This window comes from Camponotus floridanus, unplaced genomic scaffold (assembly GCF_003227725.1).
Source record: "Camponotus floridanus strain SB8 unplaced genomic scaffold, Cflo_v7.5 scaffold94, whole genome shotgun sequence".
Classification (NCBI taxonomy): domain Eukaryota; kingdom Metazoa; phylum Arthropoda; class Insecta; order Hymenoptera; family Formicidae; genus Camponotus; species Camponotus floridanus.
In genome coordinates, this window is record NW_020229865.1 from 319,554 (window position 1) to 346,266 (window position 26,713).

At 37.4% G+C, this 26,713-nt stretch overlaps 2 protein-coding genes across 2 annotated transcripts; both read left to right on the forward strand.

The window, feature by feature from the left end:
• Nucleotides 1–6,299: 6,299 nt before the first annotated feature.
• Nucleotides 6,300–7,262, forward strand: LOC105254544. The gene has a single exon (XM_011263297.1). The coding sequence runs from the start codon at nucleotides 6,300–6,302 to the stop codon at nucleotides 7,260–7,262; it is 963 nt and encodes a 320-aa protein (XP_011261599.1).
• Nucleotides 7,263–8,306: 1,044 nt separating this feature from the next.
• LOC105254545 lies at nucleotides 8,307–11,068 on the forward strand. The gene is made up of 4 exons (XM_025415033.1): nucleotides 8,307–9,130; nucleotides 9,187–9,737; nucleotides 9,795–10,374; nucleotides 10,591–11,068. Exons 1-4 carry the CDS (start codon nucleotides 8,307–8,309, stop codon nucleotides 11,066–11,068), a joined length of 2,433 nt encoding a protein of 810 aa, XP_025270818.1.
• Nucleotides 11,069–26,713: the final 15,645 nt, after the last annotated feature.

Consider the following 26,713-nt stretch of genomic DNA (forward strand, 5'->3'; position numbering starts at 1 on the left):
ACATTGTTTGAGTCTGCTGGATTTCAATGTGCCGGTTTATTACAGATATGTTGATGACATTTTTACCATTGTTCCACGCTCTAAAGTGGAAATGATAAAATCGACCTTTAATAATTATCATCAACGCTTGGCTTTTACGCATGAAATTGAATGTGATTCTCGTATCAGCTTTCTCGACACGGTTGTTATTCGATCTGATGGTTGTCTTCTAACCGATTGGTTTAGGAAACCCACTTGTTCTAACAGATTTATTAATTTTCATTCTAAACATCCGATGAAATACAAATTGAACACCATTTACAGTCTTGTTGACCGCGCTATATTATTGGCTGATTCTCAATTTCATGCGAGGAACATTGATACTGTTAAGCGGATTCTTTCCAACAATTGTTTTCCGAGCCAAATCATTAACCGTTATGTGCAAAAAAGACTACAATTCTTGAAACATCGTGATAATGCTAATATTGATAATGAATGTGACAATGCAGTGGCATCTTCGTACATTTCTTTGCCGTTCGTTGATGGCCTGAGTGATGAATTTGATCACGTTTTTAAAAACATAGGCCTAAATGTGGTTTATAATGTTCCTAAAAAACTCAATGTACTGATTAAACGCGGTAAAGATAAGCTGCCTACGAACAACATGACGGAAGTAGTTTACAAATTAGATTGCAAAAATTGCAATAAGTCATATATCGGCCAAACAAAAAGACATGTATGCACTCGTATAAAAGAACATCATAATAACATTAAAGTGCATGAAAGTAATTTTTCCGTTATTAGTAAACATAAAGTTGATTTTAATCATGACTTCGATTGGTCCTCACCGGTTATTTTACATAGCGAGAAACACGTGAGAAAGAGAGAATTTGCTGAAATGTTTTATATAAAAAAGCTTGACAACACGATTAACTTACAAAAGGACACTGATAATTTAAACGATATTTATGATAAAATAATAAAGGTTGTCTAGTCTTTCTCTTTGTGTTGGTGAGGATAGGTCGACATGATATTTTTGACGAAGTGATTATTTTTCACGATATAACTTTTAATCAAATTACTGTATGTATGTAACCTTTTGCTCGTTATCTCAAAATCAATTATTTTATTTTTGTAACATTGAATTAATTTTTTGTAGTTCACTTGAAAAGGGCCAAAACCTATGGTCGAAACGTTGTGAAATTTTGATTTCGAATTAAAATTGCCAGTTGTGGTCAACCTTAATTACTCTGTTTTATATCAAATTGTTACCGCGGTTTCTAATAATAATTTATCCGCCGACCTAGCAAATAGAAATCCGGGAAAACTTAATCATTCCAGATGGTTAACACTAGCTAATCGAATTCTATGATTATATGTCTCAAGTGTGAATCCTAATAAAAATCTACGAACTTTGGTACAGTTTGTTGTTAAAGTGTATGCTCCAGTTTTTGGTTCGAGATTAAAAACAAACCAACTTGTAGACATGGTATTTTGCATTTGTGGAATATGATTTATAAGTCAAGAATCTGCAATTAAAAACATAATTGATCCTGTTATCCAGAGAAATGGCTACTTTGCACACCCAGAAAATATATTGCTTGCAATGATTGCAGATGAGAGGCAACATATAAGAGAACTTGCTATGGAACGAGTGCTGAAATTTAAAGTTAATTCATCCTTTGCTCTTAACAAAATTCGTATATTTAAAGTATCAACAGTAAATTTTGACACTAGAATAAAGACTACACTAAATTGATTGACTGGCAACTTCCGAACTTAACTGCCCCTCCGCTTTTAAAAAATCTTTCTCGCGAAAATTTGAAAAATATGATTGGAAATATTCCAGAGATAATCAATATATTGAATTTTCACTGCCACTCACAAGCAGTTGAACGGTGCGTTAAACTTGTTACCGAAGCTGCGTCTTCTGTATGTGGAAACAATGCTAGAGATGCTTTTAGACAAACTAGGATTACTACTAGAGCTACTCTTCCAAAATTTGTTACAAAGTCAGATTTTTAACGCAGTTTGAATTAAAAATTTAAATATAATTAATATAATTTAAGCAAGAAAAAACCACAAGGTATAGATGTAATATGAAAAAAAATTGTTAGAATTACTAAAACAACGAAGGACCAGAATGTTCGCGAGCGAGTCCGACAGTGAGCCGCGGAAAAGTGATAATAGTTCAGTGAAAACGCCAGTTAAAAATAGCAGAACTTTATTGCAGTCAGAACTTTAAAGTCAACAATTGTTGAGTGCAGCGGCGACGCGTGACAGCGAAGGCGCGAGCAGTGTAGCGGAATAGTGCGATATTCGTGCGGGATATCACGAGCGGTGTAACGTCAAGAAAAACCAGTGTCCAAGAAAACTAGCGGTCGTCGTGCAAATATGTCAGCGATATAGACAGAGAGAAAAGCGGTGGTCCGAAAAGAGCAAGCGGTCGTTATAAGCGGTTTGACAAAGCGGCGTAACTAAGCGGTGTGGGTGTAAAGTAATGACTCCGAAAAGCGCAAGACTTCCGCGTGCCCTCTCGCTGGGCTCATTATATACCGGGCGGTTTTTGGGCCCTGTTGCGACGTGGCCCAATTAGCTTTAAAATTTGGCGGTGACCTCATGGCGCCGCGCATAATTGGCTGCCGATGAGGTCAGGAAATAGCGTTGTGGCGTTTGCCATGCGCACGACCTTTTTCGATCAGCTGATTGGCCATCAGCTCGTATGGGCGCGCATGCCCGACCGTTGCGTGGATTTTGACGGCGGTTGACAATGTTGTTGTCAATTGTATATGCTGAGCGTTTTTTATGGCGCGGAAAAGGCGAGAGATGACTCGAACGGTCGAGTTTGTTGTAAAATAGATTTTTCGAGAAGTTTCTCGACGCCGGTTAAGTTCGAATTTAAAAAATGCGATTGTACACGCAAACGTTTCGATCTATTCCAGATCCTTCTCAATGTTAACATAATAGAAAATACAAAAGATATAAATATAATGAGTGAAAGGTCGCTCGCAAATAATAACGTTCGCAGAATTTGAATCGAAATACACAGTCAATATTCAAATTAATGAAAAAAAGTCGGCGCAGATAAAATATTCATCAATGTAGCGGAATATACAATAATAAAATCGAAATATATAATAGAGAAAAATAGATTTATAACCTTCGGATGACAAAATATAGATGTGGATATGTCTACATATCGGCATATTACTCACCAGGTATATACACAGAGATCGCAACTGTGTAGGAAAAATAGCGTCGAAAAACGATGGCATGCGAGTAAAGGACAGAGATACCGCACGCTATCCACACTTTGCTTAATGCCAAAAAGATTCTTTATTTTGCAAGTTAATAAATCCCAAGCCAAATAAACCTGGATTTGAAAAATAAATTGAGCAGAGCAACACGCGTTCATGCAACACATATCACAGTAAAAAGAAAAAGAAAAAGAAAAATTAATGTGAGAAAGCAATAATTAAAGAAAATTAATAAATGCAAATTATCAAGAAAAAATACATACAAGCAGTAAGAAAGCCTGTTAAACAAACGACAAAAAAATGCAAGAAAGAGAGTAATTACACTAGTAAAGTATAAAAGGCATGTAACTCATACAAGACAGCGAGACGTACTGAGCTACGCAATGTTGAAGCGCCTGGCTCCCGATAACGGCGAGAAGGGAGGGAGGGAGGGAAAGAAATTCAGGAACGGTCATGTATGAAAATAGTAATTTGAAATCGTAGGAAATAAAAGGTGATTTACGGTCGGAAAGTTAATGATTGGAAGGTAGATTTTGTCGAATTTTTCTGTGTCATTTTGAACATTTAAGCCATTGTCCTGTCGTGTAATGTGAATCATTTCTGAAATAATCCTCCTAAGGAACGAAGGATTCTTGATCCAAAATTTTGATGTTGTTTCATGAAAATTCATGTCCCTCCAGTCTATGCTGGGACAAAACTGAGAAATATATTATAGGTCGATCGATGTTCAATCGATGTTCGCGGACGCGAGTCGAAAGTTGCCTGCTTGTCTGTCTCACGTAAGAAGCGGAGCAATTATTACAGCAAATTTTGTATACAACATTTGAATGATTACACAGGCCCACAAAAAAAAGTGAAGTTTAATGTCCATAAAAGAAACCATTGTATTCCTAAGTAATTTTTCCCGCTGAATCCGTATCTGAAATCGGTTTTACCGTATCACGTCAAGTTTAAGGTCATTTCAAGGTCAAATTGCGAAAAAATCACATGCGTAAAAGAACAATGTGTATGTCTATATTTTTGGGGTCGCTGAATTCGAATCCGTAGTCCGTTTGGTCCGACAAGGTTCAGATCAAGGTCAGTTCAAGGTCAAATGTGTTAATTTTGCTTAAAATGAATTTTTGACTGCAGAATCTGAAAGAACGGAAAATTTTACGTTCACATATGTATTTTAATTTTTTTTTTGTATCATAATATATCAAGACAAACAGCCACAACACTTATGATCTTTTGCTTTTTCTCACTCTTTTGTCTTCAAATGATCTGTGTAGTGGATTTCGCTTTCTCTTCTTTCCATCCACAGTACTTTCTCTTTTCATCATAGGAAATAAGTTAAGTTACTACTCGGGAAGTGTTCCAAGTGTAAGTTTGGTAGTCGACCACCAGATGACTACCACTAAAATCATAAAAACTGCAAGTAAATCGGCGTACCTCAGAGATAAATTCGGCAGATATGAAGACTTTACTTTGCCGTCATGGTAGGCACACAGAAATCGGTTACGATCCAGGGATTCAGAACCCGAGTATCGGCGATGAGTTTCGGCGAGCAAGCGGGCTCGCAATCGTCCTCACTGTGCTGTGAGTGAATTATTGAGATTTCTTAATGGAAATATATGTACAGCCTTGCGTTGGCTCTTTCAAGCATACACGCATTTTTGTATACGTCTGTGTACGTTTGCGTACATCTTTTTTTGTAAATATGTGCATGTGAGTGCGCATCCGTGTTCCCGTACACAGATCATTTGAAGACAAAAGAGTGAGAAAAAGCAAAAGATCATAAGTGTTGTGGCTGTTTGTCTTGATATGTTATGATACAAAAAAAAAATTAAAATACATATGTGAACGTAAAATTTTCCGTTCTTTCAGAATCTGCAGTCAAAAATTCATTTTAAGCAAAATTAACACATTTGACCTTGAACTGACCTTGATCTGAACCTTGTCGGACCAAACGGACTACGGATTCGAATTCAGCGACCCCAAAAATATAGACATACACATTGTTCTTTTACGCATGTGATTTTTTCGCAATTTGACCTTGAAATGACCTTAAACTTGACGTGATACGGTCAAACCGATTTCAGATTCGGATTCAGCGGGAAAAATTACTTAGGAATACAATGGTTTCTTTTATGGACATTAAACTTCACTTTTTTTTGTGGGCCTGTGTTATCTGTCGGTAATGGATCTTTATGCGTTTTTATGAAACGATTCAGTTTGTTTAACACGATGTAAGCAAGAGATTTATCTAGTTTAGCAGCAATTTCTTTAAAATGCTCGGAAACACCTTTTATGTATGGAATCACAAAGAAAGAATGAGAGGGAGAGGAGGAAGGATGGGAAGTAGGAGAAGAAGGGGGCACCATACTGTTATGAATAAGAGACTTAATTCTGTTCGTGATTGTGGAGAAAATGAAATTTGTAGGATAACCATTATTAGAAAATATCTCAAAAATTAGTCTAAAATTCTTCTCATGAAACCGAGGATGCGATAATTTAAAAATTTTGTCACCAATAATTACGTCCTTTTTGTGTGCTATAGGATGTTGTGTGCTATAGGATGCGAAAAGAAATTTAATCGGGAGCCAGATGCTTATAGCTAGGCACCGTACATGGAACAGGCGAAGTCTTGCACTTTTTCGAGTCTCGCACTTTACGCCGCTTAGTTAAACCGCTTACAGTAAAACCGCTCGCTATTAGTAGAACCGCGTTCGACAAAACCGCTTCGTTGCTTCGCTCAACAGTCCGAGGACGAAATTCCATTCTCACATTTCACTCTGTGAAATAATTATATATATTAACTTTCTATATTTAATTGTGTGGTGTCTTTAAAATAAAAACTCTAGAAAAATACAAAAAAATATACGTGTCGTGGCTCGTTCTTTATTTCAATCGTGTGGTGTTCTTTACAAACTCTGTGTCGCGCGCCTCCACTAACGACGCATTCATTCGCGAACATTTCTGGTCCTTCGAGCCGGATCTTGTCGATCCGCATCCGCAGTTCGTGGGTGAAGTTCTTGTGTGCCAACCAGTGCGCGAACCTGTGCAGACAGACAATTAACAGACATGAGTGCTGATCTAAAGGCTTTACTCCAGGAGGTGGCTTTACTCGAAGCGCAAAACGACATCCACGGTCGAATGTCTCGCTTCGTGGATAATCTACGCAAGATTGGCGTCTCGAGTATCACCGCCGAGGCAATTCAGGCTCGCCTCCGCATCCTCGAGACTTTATGGACCAAATTCGAGACCCATCACGATCTCATCGTAGCGGCGCTGAAAGACAAATATCTTGAGAGTGAGTACGCAAAAGCAGATTTTGTTGATATTGCGGAAACTACATACGTGACACAAAGGAGCATGCTGGTTGAATACGCGAACAAACTTAAGGGCGAGTCGTTCATCGCGCCCAAGGACGAGACTCAACCGGAGCACTCACTTAAGACTTCGCTGCCGCGGATAAAGCTCCAGATGTTCTCGGGCGATTACGGAGACTGGCCAGCGTTTCGTGATATCTTTCAGTCCATAATAGGAGACAATCCGTCTGTCTGCAACGTGGAGAAACTTCATTACCTCCGTACCAGTTTGACAGGCCCTGCGGAAAAAATGATACGATCATTGCCAATCGTCGGGGGCAATTACGAGCGAGCGTGGTCAATTTTAAGCGCTCATTACGAGAACAAGCGGGAGCTCATCCGCGCAAACTTCGCCGCTTACACCGCCGCGCCGAAAATGAAGGCCGCAACCGCCAGCGAGCTGAGCCGCATTTTCAATGTTGCCACGACTGCCATCAACGCTCAAGAGAGCATTGACAGGCCCATTGCCACGAACGGGATGGACTTGTTCAACTTCCTGCTCGTCGAGCGATTCGATCCGCAAACCCGGAGGAAATGGGAGACCTCGATACGAGATTCCGTCGATCCCCCAAGCAATGACGATCTTAATGGAGTTTATATCGAAGCAGATCCTCACGCTCAACGCCGTGCAGCCGAGTTCCGTCGTGAAATTCGGGGAATCCTCCCGATCAGCTAAGTCACACTTCGCCAAAATCGCTTCTGACTCCTCGAGGTGCGCGGTGTGCAAGGACAAGCACTCGATAATGCAGTGCTCCAAGTTCAAGGCGAAGCTCGCGACTGAAAGGAAAACCATCGTGGAAACAAGCAAGCTTTGCTACAACTGTCTCGGTAACCACTTCCTGGCCAAATGCCAATCGGTCAAAACCTGCTTCATCTGTAAGGCCAAACACCACACTTTGCTACACGAAGCTTACACGCCTGCCGACGGAGCGAGTTCTCTCTCCGCTACCCGACTCGCATCGGACCGCAAAGCGATCCTCCTCGCCACCGCACGCGTCACCATCAGCGACCACTTGGGAAGACCTCAAGACGTTCGGGCACTAATCGACCAGGGATCAGAAGTCTCTCTGGTCTCCGAGGCCCTGGCTCAGCGCCTGAGTTTGCCGCGAATCCGTTCCTCAATGTTCGTTGCAGGCATTGGAGGAGCGTCCGGAAAAACTCGCGGTAAACTTTCGTGTAGTCTTTCTTCTGCGGTTACAGGAGCATCTTTCTCCGTCCTCGCGTACGTCCTACCGCGTCTCTCATCGTACCAGGGACCTATAGTGCGAAACAGCTACACCTGGCCTCATATTCGCGGCCTCCCGCTGACGGACTCGCAGTACCTCGATCGAGACCCGACTTATTGCTCGGCGCGGACGTATATTCCGCCATCATTCAAGATGGCATTCGCAGGGGACGCAAGGACGAGCCCGTAGCTCAAAAAACGTCGCTTGGATGGATCCTGTCAGGAGGTCACAGGGCCACACTCCAGAGCAGCCCCAGCACTCACCAATGTTCCGTCGACCACGAGCTGAACGACCTAGTTCAGCGGTTTTGAGAGCAAGAGAAGGAACCTTCCGCTCCTGTCGCTCCAACTCCGGAAGAACAAAGATGCGAAAAACTCTTCGTAAGCTCTTGCCGCCGCACGACATCAGGACGGTATGTCGTAAGGCTTCCGTTCACTGGGCCACCGCCTTCTCTACGCGAAACCCGCAAACCAGCCGAGCGTTTGCTCCACACTATGGAACGTCGCTGCTCAAAAGACGCTCACTTTGGCAGTCTGTACCGCTCCTTCATGCAGGAGTACGAAAACCTGAAACACATGGAGGCAGTAAACGCGACCACAACAGAAAACTACACCACAGTATGCTACTTACCGCACCATGGAGTGCTGCGGGACACCAGTACCACTACCAAGCTCCGGGTGGTATTCAACGGGTCGCAACGTACGCAATCCGGCACTTCCTTAAACGAGCACCTGCTCGTCGGAGCCAACCTCCTGCCACCCCTCGCCGACATTCTCCTGCGCTGGCGGTGGCACCGTTACGTATTTCTGGCAGACATCGAAAAAATGTACCGCCAGATTCTCCTTGATTCAAGGGACTGCGACTTCCAACGCATCCTCTGGAGACACAACCTCGCTGACGAGGTGAGCGAATACCGCCTGAAGACCGTGACGTACGGTCTAGCGTGCGCACCATTCCTGGCAATTCGGACCCTCCACCAGCTCGCCACCGATGAAGGCCCTCGATTTCCACGCGGAGCTGTCGCGCTGCGCTGCGATACTTACGTGGATGACATCGTTATGGGAGCCAGTACCTTGCCGGAAGCCACTTCATTCCAGAGGGAACTTCGCAGCCTGTGCACGGCGGGCGGGTTTCCTCTGAGAAAGTGGGCAGCCAACCATCCTGACATCCTGGCTGGAGTACCAGGGGAGCACCTGCTCACATCTCCTCCGTCGTGGTCACAAGCGGAGCACTCCACACTGGGATTGCACTGGCATCCAGCAACCGATCACTTCACTTTCTCCACACAGGCACGTCACTTCGAGGAACTAACAAAAAGGCGCGTCCTGTCCGAAACCGCTCGATTATTCGACCCACTGGGGTGGCTCACTCCAGTTACCATGAGGGCGAAGATCCTCATTCACTCCGCGTGGCTAAAGAAAATGGATTGGGACACACCTCTTCCACCAGCGGATGCACAATCCTGGAGGAACTTCCTCTCCGAGCTTCCACGTCTGAACAAACTCAGAGTCGCTCGCTGGTTAAGCAGCGACCGAGCACAAAGGTAGAGCTGCACGGATTCGCCGACGCCTCAGAACGAGGATACGCCGCCGTCATCTACCTCCGCGTCACGACACAAGGGAAGACCACACTTCACCTCCTCATAGCCAAGGGCAAGGTCGTCCCGGTGAAACCAGTGTCGCTGCCGCGACTCGAGTTGTGCGCCACCGCATTCCTGGCCAATCTCGCGGTTCACATCCGCACCGTCTTAAATCTGTCCACAGCGCCTGTCATCCTCTGGTCGGACTCCAAGGTCGCGCTGTTTTGGATCCAAGGGCACGCCTCCCGCTGGAAGACGTACGTTGCTAATCGGGTGGCGCACATTCAGCAACAACTTCCAGAGGCCCAATGGAGACACGTGCCCGGACGAGAAAATCCGGCGGACTGTGCATCTCGAGGAATCCTACCAAGCGAGCTGAACGATCATCCACTGTGATGGACAGGGCCCGCCTGGCTTTGTCAAGGTGAAACGTCTTGGCCAAACGATAACTGCAGCGTGACCGACGTTGAGCTGCCCGAACAACGAAGCGCCGCCTCGTTCAACGCAGTCAGCCGAGTAATCACCGAGCCGGAGATCCTCCTCCGCTTCTCCTCACTGCACCGGCTCCTGAGAGTCACAGCCTGGTGTCGTCGCTGGAGACACAACACCAAGCCATCCACATCTCACTCCACTAGCACCGCACCATCACTTGAACTGCACGAGGTCGACGCGGCACTGATCCACTGGATTTACACAGCCCAAACACTGCACTACCGTCCAGAGATCTCCTCATTGAGCAAAGATCACGCCTTGCCATCACGAAGTTCGCTATGCCCGTTTCTGAACAACAACGGAGTGATGAGAGCCGGGGGCCGGCTCAAGCACGCAATCCTCTCTCAGGACGAACGGCACCCAATGATCATCCCATCGGAATCCTGGGTGGCTCACCTCCTGGTGGACTCCTGCCACCGCCGAACACTACATGGAGGAGTGCAACTCTCGGAGCATTGCGCCAGCGATTTTGGATCCCACGAGGTCGAGCCGTTGTCAAAAGGTCCATCCATCGTTGCACAACGTGCACACGATGACGAGCCACCACACCGTAACCATTGATGAGCAGCCTTCCACGGGGACGAGTAACTCCGGCCCGCCCATTCCAACGAACAGGGGTTGATTACGCCAGCCCGATTCTAATTCGAACCGGGAAAGGGCGAGGTCATCGAGCACACAAGCTTTATTGTTGTTTTCGTCTGCTTTAGCTCCAAGGCGGTCCATCTGGAGGTAGCGTCGGATTACACCGCTGAGGCATTCCTAGCAGCGTTCCGCCGCTTCGTCTCCCGGCGAGGCCTTTGTCACGAGGTGTTCTCCGATTGCGGCACAAACTTCATTGGAGCAAGCCGGGAACTTCGAGCGATGTTCAGCGCATCCACTTCCGACGGCCGTCGCATCGCTTACGCAGCCTCCGATGGAATAAAATGGAGATTTAACCCCCCTTCAGCACCTCACTTCGGCGGACTCTGGGAGGCAGCCGTCAAATCGACGAAGCATCACCTCAGGAGGGTCATCGGTGAGGCAACGCTTACCTTTGAGGAGATGACAACCCTCCTTACACAGGTGGAGGCGTGCCTCAATTCGCGCTCACTGCAGCCGCTGACCGACGACCCGGACGATTTGACAGCACTTACACCCGGACATTTCTTCATCGGAGCTTCCCTCCCGTCCCTGAGCCGTCGCTAGCCACTGAAAGGGATAACACGCTAACACGTTGGCAGCTTCTTCAAAAAATGCGGGATCATTATTGGCAGCGATGGTCCCGCGAATATCTCCAGGCTCTCTTGTCACGACCGAAATGGGCCAGAAGCGAAGCCAGCCCCAAAATCGGCGACCTGTGCCTCGTGCGCACCGAGGTAACACCTCCAACCCGTTGGCCACTCGCCCGGATCACGGCACTACACCCCGGGGAAGACGGCGTACCGCGCGTGGTCACTGTGCGCACTGCATCATCCGAGCTCGTAAGTCCCATCGTGAAAATCGTCCTTCTGCCCGGAACCAACGAAGCACCGCCATCGCCTCAACGGAGCGCGTGAGATCACCGTCGCAATCTCAATTTTTTTTTATTTTTTATTTTTTTCTCTCTCTCGTGTCAATCTTTATGTTCAATTGTATCATATTTTGCGTAACTATATGTAATCTTATTTACACACGTTTGTTACTTTGTACAAACCGCATTATCAATCTTTCTTTCGTTCTCTAGTTTTACGCGCAATTTATCGCCTTAGAATTTCGCGCTCACTGTCACTTGTATCACAATTCACGATGTTCACCTCAGCTCTGATTTCACTGCACTAGCAAAATCACAAAAATCACGATGTACAATTTCACTGCATCACACTACTTATTCACACAAGAAACTCCAGCAGACTAACTTACACGTGTCAATAGGCTACGTCATCATCACATTCCATTCATCAATCAAACCGTTTGCGACACCTGTCTAAACCCGCACACACTCGCGAGTTTCGTCATGTACTGACGAGGCGGGCGGGATGTTCAAAAATCATAAAAATCGTCTAGATTTAATAAACCGCAAAAGCTATAATCAGCAATTATAATTTCTAAATTTAAATTTAACAGGCATCGAAAACTTTCTCGAGCCTTCGATCGATAGGAAAAACTCTAACGTTCAAGTTGTTTTACTTTTTTTCAACGCCTAAAGAAACGCTAATCATGCTCGTTGACAACAACATTGTCAACCGTCGACAAAATCTAAGCTACATACGAGCATGCGCGCCCATACGTCACGATCAGCTGATCGCCAATCAGCTGATCAAAAAGGACCACGCGCATGACTACTGTCAAAATTCTAACTCCTGACCTCATCGGTGGCCAATAAGGCACGGCGCCCTAAGGTCACCGCCAAATTATGAAATCAATTGGTCCACGTCGCAACGGGCCCAAAAATTCGCTCGGTATATAATAGGCACCGCACGTGGATCAGGCGAAGTCTTGCACTTTTTCGAGTCTCGCACTTTACGCCGCTTAGTTAAACCGCTTACAGTAAAACTGCTTGCTATTAGTAGAACCGCGTTCGACAAAACCGTTTCGTTACTTCGCTCAACAGTCCGAGGACGGAATCCATTCTCACATTTCACTCTGTGAAATAATTGTATATATTAACTTTCTATATTTAATTGTATGGTGTCTTTAAAATAAAAACTCTAGAAAAATACAAAAAAATATACGTGTCGTGGCTCGTTCTTTATTTCAATCGTGTGGTGTTCTTTACAAACTCTGTGTCGCGCGCCTCCACTAACGACGCATTCATTCGCGAACAATTATATATTTCGATTTTATTATTGTATATTCCGCTACATTGATGAATATTTTATCTGCACCGATTTTTTTTCATTAATTTGAATATTGACTGTGTATTTCGATTCAAATTTTGCAAACATTATTATTTGCGAGCGACCTTTCACTCATTATATTTATATTTTTTGTATTTTCTATTATGTTAGCATTGAGAAGGATCTGGAATAGATCGAAACGTTTGCGTGTACATCTGTAATTTACAAGTTATTTTAATAATTCTAACAATTTTTTTGCATATTACATCTATACCTTGTGGCTTTTTTCTTGCCTAAATTATATTAATTATATTTCATTTAGATTTTATCTTTGAGACCACTGTATTAATTGATTAATTTTTCCTTTTTATAAAAATTTAAAGAAGTACAAAAATATATTTGCTTAAAAATAAAAAGTTTGTTTAAAATTTGTTAATGATAAATACAAAAAAAGATATTAAATAATATATCATTTAAATATATTTAAATATATTTAAAAGAATATAAAATAAGAAAAATAAAAAAATTTTAAATAAAACAAAAATAAAAAAAAACTTGAAAAAATAAGACAAAACTTAAAAAATTTTAAAAATTAAAAAAATTAAAAAAAAGGAAATGGACTTCGATTTACAGCTACCTCTTCGTGGTGAAGTCTGGGTAATCACAAAAATTTTGTTTAGCTAAAAGTTGTAAATAAATATAAATGCCACATGCAGTTTCGCAAATGGACATTTTTCTTTAAGATCTAATAAAAGTTGGAGGCAGAAGATAAACTCCGATCAAGATGAAATATTCCAAATATTGTTTTTACAACAAATCGCATCTTTTTCACCCCCGAGCATATAAGAATTCAAAAATTTTTTTCATCGCTCCACCCTAATATATATATATATATATATATATATATATATATATATATATATATATAATAGACTCCATTATTCTATATTTTAATTTAAAAATATCGAGACCTTACCTTTTTTGAAGATATCAAGATCTTTAAATTTTAATACAATATAATCCTTACAAAAATTATTTAATTAACATAACCTTTTTAGATCAAAACATAAAATTTCATAAATATGATTTCCTTACATCACGTAATTTTTTAAAATTACATGAACCAGGTACCGAAACATTTTGTTACGTTATTTATTTATGTCATTAATTACGTGACTTAATTATCTAATTTTGTGACGTGATTTCGTGATGTGATTTTTTTCAGTAGGGTAAACTATAATAAACTATTGGGTTAGATTCCGATATCTTTGGCGCCATAATGTAAAAGCAAATTCTGATAGTATTTTTAATGCACAACATGGGAAAAATAGTTAAAAAATTCTACGATCAATACATATCATTAATAAACAATATTAATCTTAATGACGCTGTATATAATCTATATACGTTTTCGTTTGACATTGTGTATCTTTTGTATATTGAAATAAGATGCAACAATAATTCACTTTTACATTGTTGATTTTTTTTACGATATTGAAAATTGTTACGTACGTACTCTTGAGGAAGAGCGAAATTTTACTTATAAATCAAACTATTGTAAATGTATGAAACAAATGAATTTATTTATTAATTTGTAGTAAATAACGTTTTGTTTAAATAATTATTAACATAATGATTTTTTTAGAATAGAAATAAAATATTGTAACGTAGTAACTATTATTGATTATAATGAATCAAATGATGGAATATCAGCATCATCATCAGAACTGTCTTCAAAATTAAACTCTTCATTAATTGGTAGCTCATGTTGATATTTAGATGATTTTAGTAAATTATCTTCAATATTATTAATATCTTGTGGAAAAGGTTCAAGATTTTTCAAAGTAAGTATATCTTTTTTTTCTCCATTTATCCAACCAGGATAAACTCTAGCAACGTCTTCAAAAAAGTGCATAATTTGTGATCCATGGTCATGTTGATATTCTTTTTCTAATATATTTTTCCGGTAATAATATAATGCCATATATTGATATAATGCTGCAGTGTTTTTTCGAGAAACAATTGCTTTTTTTAGGAGTCTATTTTGACATTCTAGATCGTTGATTGTGTTTGTAGAATCATTCGCTGCTACAAATTCTGCGATGCTATGATTCGTAGTATGATGTGTACAAGTAGATGAAATAACGTTTTCAACACCATGATATTGTTTCGCACTATCTGTACAAATTCTAGAAGTTTTGGGATCAATGAACTTCTTAATATATGGCCATAAATCGCGTTTACTTTTTCCATCTACTTTAAAGAAAATGCCAGTTTTATCTTCCTTACAATAGATACCCAAAACAACGATGGACATTTGCTCTGTAAGCCGGCCTCGATGGTATTTTCTTTTTGTTAAAAATGTTTCATCAATTTGTACAGTTTTATCTTTGCCACCGAATGGTTTAACATGATGAGAACTGATGATTCTTTATCACCACGTTGATGACGCCATGAACGTAAATTTTGAATGACTTCGGTAACTTTCATTTGTAGAACAAAACAAATTAAAATTGCAACGATGTCCTGTAAACTAATTTTGCACTTTGTTTCTTCAAAAAATGTATTTTCGGTTGGATTTATGCTTTTACGACAAGATTTTGTACCTTTCTTTTTCGTTGTTTTTGTTGAACAACGCCATATCCATCCTAATTTTGAAGCACTTAATTTTTTAACTTTCATTGGTAATCCGCAACAATTGGGCGGTGCCGAGGTAGGAGAAGGAATAAGTCTCAGTTCCTCAAGAAAAGTTTGCGTGGTTTCATTTGTAGAAAGAATATCGTGAAATGAATGAAAAATTGAAAAATTTACTAATTTTTGGATGAAGACGAGGATGAATATTTGCGTACATGATAAAGTGTGAATTGTATTAACTGCTGCAGAGTACTAAACATAAATATGTATGTCAAGGATGAGCGTTATTATAAAATGTAAACAAGAGTGTCACAATGTAGACAATGTTTTGTGTATAATGTAGTCTTATATGTACATTTACGATATATTTCAAATGAAGCTTATATTGAACTTAAAAAGTTTAACGTTAAAATTGTTTATTAATGATATGTATTGATCGTAGAATTTTTTAACTATTTTTCCCATGTTGTGCATTAAAAATACTATCAGAATTTGCTTTTACATTATGGCGCCAAAGATATCGGAATCTAACCAACTATTGTTACGTCCAGGCCCAAGGAAGGATGGGCCGAAGGAAGGGCGTAACACTTGTATCCCGAGAACAGGTGCCTTAAAGGGCAAGTGTCTCGGGTCGAGCGAGCCTGCGGGAGAGCCAAAGATAGTCAACGACCCTCAAAGGAGAGTCAACGACCACAAGGGTCGATTTTACTCTATTTTTAGTTCGAATGCTCGCTCGACGGTCCCCTTTTTGGTAAAGGAACTTAATCCTTTTTACCCGGGACGGGACCAAGTGCGATTCAGGAGCGTGGGTGATGAGGGGGAATTGATTAAGTTGGATTTAAAAGAAATAAAATTAATTAAATTTATTGTACATTATAAAAAGATAAAACTTACATAAACATTTTAGTTACGGCTCTAGTACAATATTAAGTGTGATTGTTTGTATGTTTGTGGGTACATTAAGCGTGATTGTGTGTGTATGTGTGGGTGTATGCGAGACGGGGTGAGGTTGGTCGGAATCTGGAGGATATCTTTCCCGGAAGAATTCTACGGGAATAGCGATGGGATATCTGGTGAAGGGAGTAAAGCAAGGTATGGGAATGTCAGAAAGAGCGGTGCGGAGAAGGCCTTGAGAGTTGGAATATGAATAGAACCAGGGCCCAAGGTGAATTGACCCGGGAAGATGGTGTGAGAGTACGGAGGATAAGTCGAGCTGAGGATTTCGGAGACGATCCGATCACTAAGATCGATATCGGAGTAAACAGGGGGAGGAAGAGGAGGAGGAGACAAGAGATGAGGATCTGGGACTACCGAGTGGGGTGGAGAAGGAGAAGGTGATAACTGCGGAAAATCAGGTTGTGTGTCATACACTGGGGACTAGCTTGGAGGAAGAGTTCCCGGAGACAGGTACGGGGAGTAATTAGGGGAAGAAGGTTGAGGGGACGGATACGAGGAGTCTTGCGTATTTCCTTGGAAATTGTTCAAAAAAATTCGGGTGATGGAAAGATTCGCGTTTATATCGTTTAAATTCAGAGTGAAAGAGGGGTCGGCGACGACCCGAGCCAGTAGTCGGCGGGTACGACGATTGTGTCGGTATCGGAGGCGCTTTGCGTGAATTCTAGCGGATCTCCTCGAAGGTTCCACTAGGGAAGCGAATATTATCAATAAAGGAAGATGGGGGAAGAGGAACTTAATAAATTAAAAAAATAAGACTTACTATTTAAAAAAGCGTGGACAAATCGATACGAATTATTGTTGGACCCCCTTGGCGTTGAGGATGGCGAGATATTAGCTGAATTGATAGTCGTTGAAGAGGGTGGTTGCTGCTGGGCCCCCTTGGTTGAGATTTTTGCACTGACTCGATAAGCAAGTATATAACCGAGCAACTACGTAAATATGTAACTGAGCAAATAGGTGAACTAGCAACCGCAGAAAGAATGAATGTATGTCTGACTGATTGTGTTTCTTTTGAGTGTCGATTTGTCCAAAGTTCGCGCTTATATATCGTTTTGGATTACCCTTTCCCAGCGTGAGGAATAAGGGAAGTTGACGAATAGAAACCCTCGTTAGATTTCCGTGATCTCCTTTCTGTCCCTACTTATGAACATTTTAAAACAAATGCAACAAATCAGAATTTAATTACATTTGTCCGCGAATAGGAGAGCATCTTTCAAAACGGGGGACTTAGGATTCTCAGTATCGGAAGTGATGATAATTTATGCTTTGTAAGATGCATCTGTTAGAGATAAGGGGATGACTTTTACTACCCCCTTGAGAAACGGGTGCTTGTCGCGACATCCGCTCACTCGCGTTTTGTAAATAGTTTTCTTTATTTTCTGTAGCTTGTTTGAATTTTGTGAATTTTTTTTAGTGATCAGAAAATATCAAATTCGTCTAACTGATTGCCGCCTTATTTAGCCAGATGCTACTTTTATCAGTCCGTGAATATCTGATTGTTATTTTGGAGTATTTACTGAGAATTCAATTTAACTATCATTAACGATTTTCGGAAGTCATGCACATGTGCACCAGATAAGGAAAAGAAAAGAATCGTGAGCTCCTTTGGACGTAACACTATAATATCTCGAAAACAATACATTTTCAAAAATATGTTTCAAATAAAAGTTAGGAGGGGGGAAAATAGAAATATTAATTTGACCTTGAATGTAGATGCCATGTAAAAGTCAACCAAGTTTTTATAAATAATATTGTCTTAATTTGTAAACAAAATCGATTTCTCACAATATTCCACATAAAAAGATATAGGAGGGTAAACCTGCATAAAAGGCGATTCTACTCGTATGACTTTGACTTTGACATATGTTGTCAAGGTAATCCTCCTGAGTAACATTCCAAAGGTTTTAGCCGTCGATCATTGTTTATTGAAGAGTACGATTCCACATAAGTTTGCAACTTTCCACGCAAAGCGAGGTACACTTCATATTCTGAGTTAATATAAAACGAGGTTTATTGTTATACGATTCCACATAGGTTTACAACTTTTCACGCGAAGCGAGGTCCACTCCACCTCTGAGTCAGTGCGAAACGAGGTCTATAATTGTACAGTTCCACATAGGTTTGCAACTTTCCTAAAGCGAAGTCCACTCCGTATCACATATCTGTTATCTCCTCCACTTATGATTACCAGCGTACGCGTTCTAACATGAGTAAATGGACCTCATTTTATATTAACCTATGTGAAATCGTGCATGAATTCCCTTTTATACAGATTTACTTTAATAACATTAATATAAATTTTTCTTTATTTATGTATGTGTATGTGTATATATGTGTATATATACAAAAAAAAGGAAGACCTAAATTCCAAAATATGCAAGATATATATAGAAAAAAATGTTAAATGTTAAATACAACAGTTGTAGGATTTTAAGTGAAACATTAGTAATATCATAATGATCTTGAATAGTTGTCAATGTTACATAAAGATCACTCTGAAATTTTTGGAAACTACCATTTTTTAGCATGCATTCTTATTCTAGCATATTTCAAGAGCTTTCCAAAAAATACTATAATAAAATGTTTTCCCATTAAATACTTTCCGCACAAATTATGTGAGATTTAAGAGAAATAATTTCTTAATTTTATAAATTTTAAGATTTATTTTTCTCGTAAAATTCATTTTTTAATGATTTTATTCCCATGCTTTTATATCCAGAAAAAAATATGAATAAAATTTGCAATGAATAATTACATATTTTTTTTAAAAAAACAATTGTGTTTTTTATATCAATTGATACCTCTCATTATTTCATGCAAAGTATTGAGATAAAATTATCGAAAAATGCATGAATTAATAATATAACAAAGACTGGGTAAGCATGGCCAATCTGCCCCTGCAAGTATAGGGCTGAAATTTTTTCTGTAAATTACTATTGATGGAACTTACAATTCTCTAAAATATTAACCTCGAAACTGCATGTGCTTAAGAGTAAAAAATAATTTTTCTTTTTTTGAAATTAATTTTTTTCTCCTAAACGATTCAATAAATTGTTTTAAAAAAAATATGTAATTTGGAAATAATTGTGCCGCATTAAAAAAAAAATTGGGGTCCAAATTCGAAAATAACAACATCGGAAAAAAAATATTTTAAATTTCAAAATTTTTTTTTCATCATAGGCGCTTGGTACCATTTTTCTTTTGTAATATTTTTGAGCATTAATCTACAGCATACATTTTCTATAAATCGATTAAAGAGTTAGTTAAATGGATTAAGTAAATTTTTAATATTTTTTTTTCTCATAAATGGTTCGATGAATCATTATCAAAAAAAATATGTTTTAGATACTATTAAATCACATTCATGAAAAAATTGAGATAAATGTTGAATAATAATTACATTGAAAAAAAAATATTTTAAATTTTCATAATTTGTTTTCGATATCAAAGACTGTTTTACCTATTTGATTTTTCTTAAATATCTTTAGGTAGCAATGTGCAACATAGATTTTTTATAAATTGATCTAAGGGATAGATCGTTGTTAAAAAAAATAAAGCAAGATACAGTAGGTCATTTTAATCTACGCACTGAAATATCTCAAAATCCATAAGTTTAGGACAAAAATGTTTCAGCCAAAAGTTATATGGCTTGAAGGGGGACATAAGATGGTGTCATTAGTTTGACCTTGAAAAGTCACCTGAAAGACACGTGAAGGTCACCTCCAATTTTTTAAGTGGGGCACCTTATATACTTTTGCATATTCTTATAGATTGCCTCAAGTGCTTTCCAAAACTATAATAAAGTATTCTTTCAATGAGTGTTTTTCGAGTTATGAGGTTTAAAATAATATCTTAATTTTACATAAACCATAAAATATCTAGTAAAATATTCATTTTTATCTTACCTTAATACTTTTATGTACAAAATAATGAGAGGAATCAATTAGTATAAAGAAAAAACATAGTTGTTTCAAAGAAAAAATATGCAATAATTACATATTTTTTCTTAAAAATAACTGTATGTTTTCTTTATACCAATTGATTGCTCTCATTATTTTGTAAAAGTATTAAGATAGGATAATCGAGAAATGAATATTTTACTATTTTATGGTTTATGTAAAATTGAAAAGATCATTGAAAAAAGTATCGACCAAACTAGCCAGAAAATTTGTTTATTAATACGACGTTTCGACCATATGGTTGTGGTCCTTATCAAGTATATACTGGAAAAGATTTATAAATAAATTAATTAATTAATTAACAGTTTGAATACATAGTACGCACAACGAATTAAAGTGTGAACAATTTTTTATCGATGTAATAAAAATCAGGAGACAGGCATAGACGATAATCTTGTAAACCTGCACAAGTCACATTAACAAAAAATGTTATTTAACTAGATTCGAATTTGAGAGAAACTGAGGCGTCCGTGTGAGACTTCATCAAGAAATTGAACACAACCAGAGGAAAAACGAAACTACGTGAGCTTTATTATTTTGTCGTAAATGTTCTTTAAACTATCCTTGTCTTTCTGTAGGTTGATTAGATTATTAAATCTCTTGATAAAGAACATCTCAGCAATCTCTCTTTTTCGAACATACTTTTCATTACGCAAAATATTGGGTTTCGACCAGTCAAAATCATGTCCGGATTCCAATCTATGTTTGCTAATGACCGAATGATTAGTTTCATGTAACTTTATATTATTACAATGTTCTTTCACTCTCGTACGTAAATGTCTTTTTGTTTGCCCAATGAATGATAAATTACAATCCTTACAATTTAATTTGTATACAACACTTGTCTTGTCATTATTGTGTAAGTTATCTTTACCGCGTCTAATTAAATTATTTAGTTTTTTTTGTTATTTTGTAGACGACATTAAAACCACTTTTTTGCAAAAGAGGGTACAGATCATGACTCGTATTCTCTACGTATGGTATTGTAATAAAATGAGTCTTGTCTAAACGATGAGTAGGATTCACGTCAACAATATCATTGTGGTCGCGATTATTTAAAAAATTAATTCTTTTTTGAATATGTCTACGTATGATATGTTCTGGAAAACAATTATTGATTAAGGTGTCATATACTAGCTTGATATTTTCTTGTTTGAAGCAGTCATTAGATAATAAAATAGCATGGTCGACTAAATTATAGATAGTGTTAATTTTATATTTTAGCGGGTGGTTCGAATAATAATTGATGTACCTCCCAGACCATGTAGGTTTCCTAAACCAATTGGTAATAAGTCTAGTTCCCGACCGAATGATTTTAACATTTAAAAAACTAATCGACGAATCAATTTCCATCTCGTAAGTAAATCTCAAGCATTCGTGATAATTATTAAAATTAGTTAAAATTTCATCAATTCTTGTGCGTGGCACTATTGCAAAAACATCGTCCACAAATCTGTAATAAATAGGAACGGTAAAATTCAATGAATTTAAACATTGTGTCTCCAGATCGTCCATCGCCATATCTGCTAGGATAAGTGAAATCGGAGAATCCATGGGAGTGCCGAAGATCTGTTCATAAAAACGTCCGTTAAACGAAAAGTAAGTTGAATCCAAAATTGCTTCTATTGCATATAAAAATTGAGATAAGTTAAATTTTGTGTTATCGTCCCAGCGCTTTCTTATGGCATTTACAACCAACTCTTTTGGGACGTTTGTAAATAACGAAGTTACATCCAACGAAATCATAATGTTGTCTTCATTAATAACTGTATTCTTGATATTTTTGACAAAGGACCAACCATCTTTAATGTATGAATTTGATTTCTTTAGCGATTTATACAGAATATTGTGGATGTAACTGGAAATATTATATACCGGGCTTCCCAAAGCAGATACTATAATTCTCAACGGAAAACCGTCTTTATGAATCTTTGGCAGACCGTAAGAACGCGGTAAATTACCGTTCATGCAATTTAAGTTTTTGTATGTCAATTCATTAATCAAATTATTCTTGCGCCATGATTTGACCAACTCGTTGATCTTATTGGTCAGTCTTTTCAAAGGATCCTTATTCAATTCTTTATATGTGGTTTGATCACTCAACAGCAGATCCATTTTGTCAAAATAATCTTTTTTGTCCATAACGACAGTAATCTGACTCTTGTCGGCTCTCGTGACCATAATGTCGTTATTATTTTCGCGTAGATACCTCCTGGAGATAGCGAACGAATTGAGGATACATCTGTCTGAATAATTAATATGTTTCTTGGTACAAAGAAATCTTTGAAGGATATTGGCCACGGAAATCCTAGTTCTTTCAATAGCATCAGTAGGCAGAATATTGCTATTCAGTGGACAATGGACAAAAAAGATTATTTTGACAAAATGGATCTGCTGTTGAGTGACCAAACCACATATAAAGAATTGAATAAGGATCCTTTGAAAAGACTGACCAATAAGATCAACGAGTTGGTCAAATCATGGCGCAAGAATAATTTGATTAATGAATTGACATACAAAAACTTAAATTGCATGAACGGTAATTTACCGCGTTCTTACGGTCTGCCAAAGATTCATAAAGACGGTTTTCCGTTGAGAATTATAGTATCTGCTTTGGGAAGCCCGGTATATAATATTTCCAGTTACATCCACAATATTCTGTATAAATCGCTAAAGAAATCAAATTCATACATTAAAGATGGTTGGTCCTTTGTCAAAAATATCAAGAATACAGTTATTAATGAAGACAACATTATGATTTCGTTGGATGTAACTTCGTTATTTACAAACGTCCCAAAAGAGTTGGTTGTAAATGCCATAAGAAAGCGCTGGGACGATAACACAAAATTTAACTTATCTCAATTTTTATATGCAATAGAAGCAATTTTGGATTCAACTTACTTTTCGTTTAACGGACGTTTTTATGAACAGATCTTCGGCACTCCCATGGATTCTCCGATTTCACTTATCCTAGCAGATATGGCGATGGACGATCTGGAGACACAATGTTTAAATTCATTGAATTTTACCGTTCCTATTTATTACAGATTTGTGGACGATGTTTTTGCAATAGTGCCACGCACAAGAATTGATGAAATTTTAACTAATTTTAATAATTATCACGAATGCTTGAGATTTACTTACGAGATGGAAATTGATTCGTCGATTAGTTTTTTAAATGTTAAAATCATTCGGTCGGGAACTAGACTTATTACCAATTGGTTTAGGAAACCTACATGGTCTGGGAGGTACATCAATTATTATTCGAACCACCCGCTAAAATATAAAATTAACACTATCTATAATTTAGTCGACCATGCTATTTTATTATCTAATGACTGCTTCAAACAAGAAAATATCAAGCTAGTATATGACACCTTAATCAATAATTGTTTTCCAGAACATATCATACGTAGACATATTCAAAAAAGAATTAATTTTTTAAATAATCGCGACCACAATGATACTGTTGACGTGAATCCTACTCATCGTTTAGACAAGACTCATTTTATTACAATACCATACGTAGAGAATACGAGTCATGATCTGTACCCTCTTTTGCAAAAAAGTGGTTTTAATGTCGTCTACAAAATAACAAAAAAACTAAATAATTTAATTAGACGCGGTAAAGATAACTTACACAATAATGACAAGACAAGTGTTGTATACAAATTAAATTGTAAGGATTGTAATTTATCATTCATTGGGCAAACAAAAAGACATTTACGTACGAGAGTGAAAGAACATTGTAATAATATAAAGTTACATGAAACTAATCATTCGGTCATTAGCAAACATAGATTGGAATCCGGACATGATTTTGACTGGTCGAAACCCAATATTTTGCGTAATGAAAAGTATGTTCGAAAAAGAGAGATTGCTGAGATGTTCTTTATCAAGAGATTTAATAATCTAATCAACCTACAGAAAGACAAGGATAGTTTAAAGAACATTTACGACAAAATAATAAAGCTCACGTAGTTTCGTTTTTCCTCTGGTTGTGTTCAATTTCTTGATGAAGTCTCACACGGACGCCTCAGTTTCTCTCAAATTCGAATCTAGTTAAATAACATTTTTTGTTAATGTGACTTGTGCAGGTTTACAAGATTATCGTCTATGCCTGTCTCCTGATTTTTATTACATCGATAAAAAATTGTTCACACTTTAATTCGTTGTGCGTACTATGTATTCAAACTGTTAATTAATTAATTAATTTATTTATAAATCTTTTCCAGTATATACTTGATAAGGACCACAACCATATGGTCGAAACATCGTATTAATAAACAAATTTTCTGGCTAGTTTGGTCGATACTTTTTTCAATGATCCTTTGATTATTTGACTATCGACATTAAGTTATTTTATAATTTTTAAAATTGAAAAATTATTTCAAGCCTCATAACTCGGAAAGTACTCAATGAAAAAATACTTTATTATAGTTTTTTGGAAAGTTCAGATAAACTACAAGAATATATAAAAGTATATAGGGTGTTCCATTTAAAAAGTTGGAGATAACCTTCACGTGACCTTCAGATGATTCTTCAAGATCAAACTAATGACATCCTCTTATCCGTCCGCCTTCAAGTCCTACAACTTTTGTCTGAAACATTTTTGTCTTGAACTTATGGAATTTGAGATATTTCAGTGCATATATTAAAATGGCCTACCCTGTATATAATGACTGTATATAACGATTATTATGATGACGTTATCGTGATGACGTTAGTATAATATAGCCATTTAGCTATATTTTTTTACAACCATCTACCCCTTAGATTTATATAAAATTTATATAAAAATTTATATAAAACAATTTATATAAAAATCTATGTTGTACATTGCTATCTAAAGATGTTTAAAAAAAATCGAATAGGTAAAGCAATCTATGATATCGAAAACAAATTGTAAAAATCTAAAATATTTTTTTTCAATGTAATTATTATTCAATTATCTCAATTTTTTCATGATTGTGACTTAACAGCATCTAAAGCATATTTTTTTTTGATAATGATCCATCGAACCATTTATGAGAAGAAAAATATTAAAAATTTACTTAATCCATTTAAAAATTTACTTAATCCATTTAACTATCGTCTATCCCTTTAATCGATTTATAGAAAATATATGTTGTAGATTAATGCTAAAAAATATTTCAAAAGAAAAATGATAGGTGTACCAAGCCTATGTTGAAAAAAAATTTTGAAAGTTAAAATATTTTTTTCCAATGTTGTTATTCTCGAATTTGGATCCCAATTTTTTTTTAATGCGACGCAATTGTTTTCAAATTGCATATTTTTTTTCAAAACGATTCATTGAATCATTTAGAAGAAAAAAATTAATTTCGAAAAAAAAAAATTATTTTTTACTCTTAAGCACGTGCAGTTTCGAGGTTAATATTTTAGGAAATTGTAATTTCCATCGATAGTAACTTACAGAAAAAATTTCAGCCCTATACCTGCGAGAGCAGATTGACCGTGCTCACCCGGCTACGGCCTTTATAAATGTATCTGGTCCATAAGATAAGTCAACTTTAGATGAGAAAGGCTTTTAAGATCAAAAATCGCAATTAGTAGTGTAAATTACACATTTTGTTGAAAATTATATTTTTATCATTTAACACTACTAATTAAAAATTACTAATAATAATTACTAATAATAAATTATATTTTTATCATTACATACTATTAATAAAAAAATCCAATCGGAGATAATGCAAATATTGACTTTTGAAATCAATTTCGTAACATAAAATATTTTTTATGCATTGCGCAAACCAATAAAATCCTTTGAGACTCGCATCATGTTAAAAAATTTGAGTGAGTGTGTACGATTGGTTAAAAAAAGATGTTAATTGCATTTTTCGAATGAAAATGAGAAATTAGATTCAAATTTAGCAACTTAAAAAACTTTTAAGTCTAAAGAAACGTAATTGAAAACTATTTAATAAATCCTTAATGAATTAGCAATAAACATCATATTTAATTATGAATATCTTCTTAAACATAATAAATAATATCTTCTTAAACATAATAAATCTTCGAGAAAGCTGGAAATTTTGACATAACATATTACTTAATTTTGATTGCAATAAAATTTTTTCAATACTTCACATACCATAACTATTATATGACAAAATATATTAAAATAGCTTTCTTGCAATTTTAACTGTAAATTTATCAAAATTATGATAAAATAATTAAAAAAACACAATTATATTTAACGTAAAAAAACCAATAAAAAGAGACTATTTTTATTTTTAAGCTCAAAAAAAAGTATTTTTTGTTGATTTGTGTAATCGAATCAATATGTATGATTCAATTTTAAAAATTCTTGAAATCAAATAATTCTAATTGCCTCTTTATAATATGTATGGCGTGCGTACTGATATGAGCTTAAGCTGGTGTCGAAGAGGTTGGAATTGAAACCGATGGTGGAGCGCAAGCCGCGGCGGCGTGTGCTAGTCACTCAGTTATTCGCCGGCCAT